General features: G+C 38.4%; 1 protein-coding gene across 1 annotated transcript; it reads right to left on the bottom strand.

The window, feature by feature from the left end:
• Positions 1-208: 208 nt before the first annotated feature.
• rgs18 (regulator of G protein signaling 18) lies at positions 209-6,154 on the bottom strand. The gene is made up of 5 exons (XM_061044197.1): positions 5,926-6,154; positions 5,427-5,531; positions 5,161-5,222; positions 4,467-4,633; positions 209-2,516 (listed from the first exon to the last, which is right to left on the bottom strand). Exons 1-5 carry the CDS (start codon positions 6,045-6,047, stop codon positions 2,262-2,264), a joined length of 711 nt encoding a protein of 236 aa, XP_060900180.1. The 5' UTR covers positions 6,048-6,154; the 3' UTR covers positions 209-2,261.
• Between the last annotated feature and the right edge of the window lie 2,840 nt (positions 6,155-8,994).

Below are 8,994 nucleotides of genomic sequence, written 5' to 3' on the forward strand. Positions count from 1 at the left end.
CTGTGCATACATATACAGTAACATGAATAATTCTGTGCGAGAGTCTTGGGAGTTGATAAGGTCTATTCATTTTTCAGTGAATTGGAATAAGGAGCTACACAATCATCATTCACCCCACTAGTGTAATATGCACACGTTATTGCTTCATTTGTTTTGTATAGATGTGGTCATTTAAACTAATTAATGACACTAAAGGCTTCATTAAAACTGCTTTAATAAAGAAGTGTTTATTTCTGCATATCACAGTCGTATGTACATTTTACAACAGCAAAGCAAAACATATGATCATAGTAAGACATAAATATAATGAACGGTAGGAAATGAAAAAACAGCAATCATAATTCATTTAATTTAATATTAGTATTCAAATAAGATATATGCATTTCTGTGTTTGAAAATTATATATAAATACATATATATTTCCATAACACAAATAGTATAAATTTGTATAGCTTGAAAAAAAGTTTCAGTGCTTTGCAGTCACCAGGGTTGCAGGCTTTTACTGCAACATAGCCTGAAAGGAATGGGATAACAACAGCGATAAAATCATGATTCCATTTGAATTAGATAAGGCCAATTACCTTGTACGCCATATTAAATGTCTAAATGTGGTCCGGTACAAGGTGCTATTGCTGGACTTGAAGACAAAGCTATTGAGGCATATTGTGTCTGAAGTAAGAAGAGGGAACACAGTGTGACTGCTTGATCGACAAGCTGAATACTGTCTGCAGCAGCTGAGACTCTATGTCACACTGTCTTGCTGTCATTCAAGTATTGAAGATTTGAGAAGGTACAACAGCATTAATACGAGTTTAATCCACACGCAGCACAATGTCTTTGAGAAAGAGAATGGATAGATTGTTCCACAAGTGCTCCATTATACTTTTACACCATGACCACAGGCAAGACAAATTCTGATTGACCAAAATGTGTCCATTATTTTCAGATAACCACATAGTTCTGATGTACTGGCTGTATAACCTTTTTAAATTATATTTTTATAGTTAGCCACATTTCAGATGTGTACAATATTGGTTAGAGGCATGATTGGACTACCTTGAAACTAGCTTAATCGCTACTTTGACAGTTGATACCACTCTCGGAATAGTAGACGTAAATCTAGTGTCAATACCCAGTTATCTTAAATGATCATTCAAGTTCAATAAAGGAACAAGGGAAAACAGCTAGCTAAACCTTATTGAGTGTTGTTTGAGTGTGAGGTAGTTAACTGGCAAAGAAGTTACTACACTCTACTTAGTCATTATTCAACACATTACCATAATACTAAATTCAGTGCTGGAGGTTTATAAGCACAATTTGTGACCCAGGAACAAAGCCCTGCTAGCTGTTTCCTCCATTTGGTTTATTAAGGTTATGCTAAGGTAAGCTAATGATCAGTTGGCTGTAGTAAAATGTATACCATACAATCATTAGATTATTTAACTCTTTCCAACAAAATGAAAAAGTACATGTCCCAATAAGTACTAGTATACCTTTAAATGTTGTCTAATAGCCAAAAGACTGTGTTAGCTAGTTGTTTGAAGTAAAACTCCAAACAACTTGGGAACTCATTTTATTCACCAGTAAGATAAACGATAATTGACAACTCTCTGTATGGTACATAAGGGCATGTGTCACCAGACTGCCAGCGCAGAAAGCACCCAAGACCCCAAAGCAACCACTGCCAGTAGTTTGACTGCCTGGCTTAGCAAATGGAGTGTTTACAAGGGGAAGCAGTCAGCTAAACTGCAGTGTTGAGTGTTGTTGAGTCAATCAGGTAAGTAACATGGCAAGTAACCACAACAGCTAAGAAATAGTCCATCTAAAGGGGCCAGACGGCCTAGTGGTTAATTCACGCTCAATGTACGAAGGCTATGGTCCTCCAAGAGTGCGACCTAGGTTCAAGTCGGCCTGTGGCTCCTTTCCCACATGTGTGCCCCCACTCTCTATCTCCCTAGTTTCCTACTCTATCCACTGTCCTATCTAACAAAGGCAAAAAAGAAATAGTAACATGAATACCATACACATTTGAGACTAATCTACCTTTTGGCAAGAAAGCAAAAAAAAGAAAATTCAAGTTGTAAAGTTGTCATGGTACTAAGTATTTGGGATAAACCTTCCTGACCCATGTGGTTATGAAAACATTCTGCAGACACAAAATTGTGGATAAATAGCTTCTGCACCGCACAATTCATTTCAACAATTGTGCTGCAAAACATGGATTATACTGTATTTAAGCTGCTACGCCTGCTATGCTTAGACTACCAGGCCGAAGGTTCAGTTGTGGCCTCGCCTCTCTCGTTGAATACACAGGAGCGTGACCTTCTGCGAAACATGGTGGCCCCGGGGCCTTTCTTCTTGGTCAGGCGCAGATAAATGTCAGACTGGAGAAACCTCGGGTAGGAGTCTTTTTTCATCAGGCTGTACACTTTGGTTTGGGCTGCTTCAAAACAGCTCTTTGTGGGCTTTGCTATGTCCTTTTGGATGGCCATTTTGGTGTTGTAGTCAATGTTGACCTGAGAGAAAGGAAATTGGGAAGAATGAAGAAACACAGTTACTTAGAGATGGGAAACAAGGGAAATGCTGTATTTTGTCTTCATCGGGATGCACCATCTAAGAGTTGTGTTCGGATTTCGTTTTTTGACAGCTGATAGTACGAATTTTTATGATTTCATACATTTTGGTAACTTTGTGAATGAACCATTTAAATATGTCTACCATCTAAGAGTAACTCTTCTCTTAGGTTGAAGCTGTAACAACATCTATGTAAAACATCTCATTGCTGTAGAGTTATATTTGGTTTGGAGCCAACTGTCTGTTGTAAGCGAAGGTTTGCTAAGAATGAAATGTATATGTCTGACATTTACGAGCCAAGCTGAGGTCTTCCTTCTTGCCATATTCCGTTTCCGATTTCATCATTGAATTTATACAGCAACAACAACCCCCACCCAACAACAGCACCAAAATTAAGGACATTATTTTGGTTAGCAAGATAACAAATTTACAGGCCAGGCTTCCTCTTTCATTCTATTTTTTATAGTTCAACCAGCAATTGGAGATGTGAGACTAGCTAGCTTTTACAGGTAGCTTATTTACACGCTGATAAGAGATTAGAAAGAACTTTTTGGTCTTCAGATGATATCTGCTGGGTTCCACGACAGCATTTTGGCCAGTTGCTTCTGCTTCTAATGTTCTTCTTTTTGACTGTTTTCCTGTATGCGAGATAAGCCTGATCAAGACTACTCAGACTGCAAACAACAAAAGAAAAGGTTCCGATACAAATATCTTATCAGATATCTGTTTATAAGATTTATAACAACACAATAAAAGAACAGAGGTTGCATTGACAACACCTCAGATAATTACGCTATGAAAGGGAAAACACTGGAATCAACCATGAGAGACACATGACATCAAACTTAAATACTATTTCAGACTGTTTCAGACTGTTAAGATACATTAAGCTGCTTTTATGTTGAGAAATGTGTTTTCCTCAAACAGCTCGAGATGATCTTCTTTTCCCCAAGGACACAATCAACAACTGAGCATACTTTGATATATACTAACGGTGAACCAAAGCTGAAATCTGTGTTATTTATGACCTAATAAGACTGAGACTTTAAAGGGAGAGGTAATGTAATACTAAAGCTCATACTGTCACTATGAAACATCAGTGTGTGTGTGGATATCATCACAGATATGGATGTTCATTTTATGGTTATTGCTCTTGGAAAGAGTTATTTGTTTAAAAATGTTGAAAAGTACAATGTTGGTTATACCAAGCTGTGCACTGTCATGAAATAATTATTATACTTTAAAACACTATAAGTTTCAAGGCCTCTTCACAGCAATGAAAGTGAGTAAAGCTGTGAAAACAATCATCTGCATTGAACTGTTCAATCTGCCACCATTTATGTGGAAGATTACATCCATTTACATTTGGAGCAGCAATCTTTAAACTTCTTTAAAATGTCTTTCACATATACATTCATCAGAGACTGACAGTGAGTGGGTGATGCTCTCTGCAGTTCTGCAGAGGAATGTCAAAACCTCAGACCAAACAACAAACTGTTAACGGTCAGATGTGCTGCAGGCAGGAAGCTCTGTGGATGGTGGTCGCATCATCCTCGCAAGGAGATGGAAACATTTCAAACCGCTTCTGTATCCAACAGAAATAACCAGACCCGTTTAGCAACTAAGCATGAAGCACAACATGACCTGACCAAGCTGCTGTTCCTAACAATTGTTAACAAAGGTCAACTTGCTGCAGGCTCATGGCTATGCAGAGCTTTACAGTGAACCCACTCTTGGTTTTTATTACAATGACATAAATGTTAGAAACATCCAGCAGTATGCCAATAAGGGAAAACATGGTAAAGTGCACACATTGTTTAAGCCTTGAAGCTTTTCTTTCTTGCCTATCTACATCTGTGCAGTTTCTGATTAATAAGTATGCCTTGCCGTACCTCTTTAGGGGCGTCCGAATCAATAAAAACTGTATAAATACATCTCGCTTTGGACAGCAACTTTGTCTCAGAATCTATGGTCTTGTATTCTTCACAGGCCAACCAGAACTCGATGTTTTCCTCGCTGAACTCTGTCCTGAGGAACTGAGAGAAGTTTTCAACCCCATCTAAAGTACAGAAACAGAGACAGAGACATAGTTTAAATAGGGACACTATATAAAGCAGGATTGCTGAACAATCTGTATTTTCTGTGCCCACTTTTGATTGCAGCAGTATGTGCAAAGGAGGAATCCACCATCCATAACTTCCTCTTCTAAAAGTCATCAAAATGTCTTATTTAACACACAAACTTTTAATAAAACTTTAAATAAATGCACTTCTGCATCAGTACTATCTTCATGACTACAGGTACATGGTATAAAGTATTCCCCAATGAGCACACACTGTGGTTTACTTTGTTTCGCTGTGCCACTTAAGTAAGTACAATTTATGTCATGATGAGGAAGTTGCCCAGTTTCAGTGCAACTATCTTTTGCTAACAAACATTAAAGCTGTAGTGAAACTTTCAACTTCTCTCCATTAACTATTCAGCCTCCGGCACATTTGACCAGATTACTTGACAGCAGAAGAAAAATTATTTGGCAACAAGACTGTCTACACATTTTTTAAAAAAGTTTTGAGGCGTTAAACTGACCCGAGTGCTTCAGCAGTTCTTCAAAGGAGTCGCTCCATTGCAGAGCTGCCTCTGGTGAAATGCTGAAAAAAATAAATAAAATAAATCAGAGATGCGTTCAGGTCATTCCTAATGATGCAGCAGAGAAAGTTGTGGATTATCATGAGATGTTGTGTTTGTAGATGTGTGCATTGAGTCATGGAGAGAAGCTGGAGACTGAGTTTGGTCATGAATATACAGTCAAAAACAAAGTTGCCTGTTTATGAAATTAATGGACTTTGCCTCACTTGCTGGGTGTCGTGTTAGTCTTTTTATTGGGACTGACATTTTCGTGCGAGCCAGACTTGGTGAGAAAAAGGCTGAGTCGGCTCTTCCTCTCCTTGTCTTTCTGTCTGGAAACACACAAGAAGAAAATATTTCAAGTTTTCAAAAACGGTGTACGTGCAGCTGTGGCGTAAAACCAGCAGCTTATCAGAGAATTCCAAGTCATAGACACATCTCCAAAGTCTTGTACATGAAAAGTTACACAAATCTTTGAGGTACAATATAAAACACCAGCCAAGTCGCATATGGACATGTGATTTTACAAAAAGACTGCAGTGACTCATGGAGGACAGCAGCTTTGAAAAGTCACCAGTCTTACAAAGTGGAAGCTGTGGTTGCTTTCAGTCACACTCAAAAGATACCGTATTAGGTTAAAATAACGTTCTCCAAAGCATACCATAAAATTACAACTTTCCAAAAACATAACAAGCATTTAAAAATGACTGAGGTTCACACACCAACCTGCTTGTATCGTCCTTCATCTTTGGTGCCTGCAAGTCTTCTGGGCAGAACATTTTGAAACCTGCTTCCTCCTTTGGGGCCATGTAGTTGAATTGAGGAAATAGAAAAAGAAGCGTCTCCATGCTGTTCTGTCTTTCTCTGGTGTGCAAAGCGGCAGGCCACAAATAGCTCTCTGACAAATTTTTAACCCATCGCACGATGAACTACCACGTCTTTTATAAAGGCTCTTCGCAATTCATTTCCCACACCTTTTGCTACTTCCTGTAATGGTGCAACCTCTTGTTGCTTCTGAAGCAGCTCAAGAGAAATCCCCCTGTGTTCAACATCCTGTCAACTGTTTACTAGAAATTAAAAAAAAAAGTCTTACACTCATTCACTTATCAGGTTATTTGGTTAAACATCTTGTCCTGACTATAAGGACTAATTTGTTAAAAGAAAAACTGGCAACATAAAAAACAGTGTTTCTGAGGATTTAAGTAGATTAGTGCAATGACATGATATGATGATGATTTTTGAATTAGTCATGTGAAAGTTGTTGATTAATTTCTTCTTTAACCGCAGACCCTTGAGCTTACCCTGTGATAACTTGCACCACCAGCAAGGCACGACACTGCTGAGATGGAAAGAATAAAATGTAATAAATAATAAAAGGTGTTTGCGCAGAGTGTGGGCTTTGCTCTTCCAGAAAATCAGAGCTTTAATGGAGAAAGACAACCTGACTGTGACAGTGGAATGCAAACTAGTGTGTTGAAGATAGACACATTTAAATGTATCTGTTAGAGAGAGAGAGACAAACTTTCTTAAAAGGAAGATAACTGATTTTTTAAAAATGTATTTAATTTTTTATTTTTCAGACAATGAATGGAAAAATGAATAAAGCATCCAAAGACAACCCCTGAGTTTACCAACCTATACAAACAAAGGAAGATAAAACCGTTCTGAGTGTTCAGACAGTGGCTATGCTAAGTGGCTATGCTAACAGTCAGCGACTGGACTTCTCCGCTTGCTGGTGTTTTCAACAAGCCACACTGTGATACTGATGTACAAATACGGTAGCCTCAATCTACCCACAGGTGAGTCAGCAAACATTCTTGAAATGTTTGGGCTGAATTGTGTTGTTAATGTTGCTTCTTAAACGTAAGAAGGGAACATAATCAGTCACTGTATCATAAGCATAAAGATGGTTGCTGTCTCTGGTTGAATATCGGCTACTGGTGTGTAAAAGTTTGTAAATCATTTAATGTACTTATGAATGTGATCACTAACATAACTAATAACGATTAGAAGTTTCAAGTATTGAAGTTTACTGTTCTGATGTTAAAAATGAGAAGAGTATAAAAACAGCGCCCTCTACCTTTGAGTAGGCTCACACAAGTTGAACAGGAAGGCGGGAGAGGAACATAAAAGAGAATAAATGGGATAGTAAATAGACAGGGAGAGGGTGTAGTGGAAAGATTGTGGAAAGAATTGAGTGGAAGTAAGTTTTGGACCCTCACACACTCACAGTCCAGGCACACACTGTTGCTGAGGGCTAGCATTAGTTGAAGCTAGCCTGGCTGTAGCTAAGGTACTTGCAGAGACAGCACAAACAGTCCAGTAGTCTATGTTCCTCAAAGAGTCCAACAGTATAATGGAAAGTCTTTTATGTGGCATACCCTTCTTAACTCAAGGCTAAATAAGGGTTTCTCCATACTCCCATTAAAGAAAACACATTGATTTAAAAAGACAGATTTTAAGTGTTAAATGTGTGTGTGCAGCAGCTCAGTGAGCATACAAAGTGCAGCTGCAGTGTCCTTTCCCTTCAGGTGAACAGCCAACTGCTGAATCACTAAACATTAAACAGCATCATTTCACTTCCCTGTATGTATTTGCTTCTTGTCAACATACCAGATGAGAGAACCATAATAATCAATACACAGCCCCGGCCAAGGAGGTTCTCCCAGCTGGGCACAAAAGATTCGGATGATGTCATTTGATTATTTTGAAGTAATATTACCATTCACCCTTAGAATTCTGTAACTATTTCACCAGCACCAGGTCACATGCTGGTGTTCTCCAAACATCAACATTTGTGTTAAAGATATAAAAAGAAACAAAAAAAAGAGTTGTCTAAAGACATTAAGCTCAAGTCAAACAGTCTGAAGTGTCACTGAACTGAGCTATAAAAATATCAATGCAGAGCAGTCACACTTTTATGAAATAACATCTTTGGTTATTTTCATTTGTGCATGACTGTCTTCATCTGTTGTTCCTGTATTAGGGCAACAGTATACAAAACTGTTCATCTGTGGGTATGGTAATATGTAAAGATGTCTTTATAGAGTGTGTTTTGCATGTTGTTTGGTGAAAGGGGAAGTGAAGTAGTTGGAACTGTAAAGTGCTTACGGGAGCAAAGAGGGAAGCACGGATGCTGTTACTTCCCATCTGAAAACATCTGTTCTTGCCCGTCTAGTCTGCCAAGTTCAGCTGCTCATTTGTCTTTAAAAATACAGTAAGTTGGTTATTATGATGATGACTATGAATGTTATTATTAGGAGTGGTAGTTGTGGTTTTTATCGCTAACTTACTTACTTGAGTCAGACAAGAAAAAAACACATTTATACATGCACACAAACACACACACACGCACACACAGGAAACCACAAATAAGTGCAAAAGTTCAGTTCCATGAGTGTCCACTCCTCCTACTAAAGCTGAGGAAACTCCATTAACACCCATGTTAAGATACCAATAAAGCAGAATTAAAGCTTAGCAGCCTATTAAGAGAAGTTTTTTTTTCTTATCAGCCCATTTCTGTATTCATATACACACACTGTGAGGGGCTGATTTTTTTTAAATAACCCATCTGTTTCGATAATAAAGGCTAAGACTTATGGATAATTTTGCGTGGTTGACATGTGGTTCACAGTTGACAGGTTGTTGCTGTTTGCCAGGAGGCCTACGTTTACTCTAACTCTAGAGACTATTAAAGGTCTACAATGGGTGTAACACCCGAGTCTTACTGTCTGTGATGCTTTCCGAGCTTTCCGAGTCCTATCTTCAGTTTGTTTACATCGCCAGGACGGCGGC

The sequence above is a fragment of the Labrus mixtus genome, chromosome 8, assembly GCF_963584025.1.
Source record: "Labrus mixtus chromosome 8, fLabMix1.1, whole genome shotgun sequence".
In the NCBI taxonomy this organism is placed as follows: domain Eukaryota; kingdom Metazoa; phylum Chordata; class Actinopteri; order Labriformes; family Labridae; genus Labrus; species Labrus mixtus.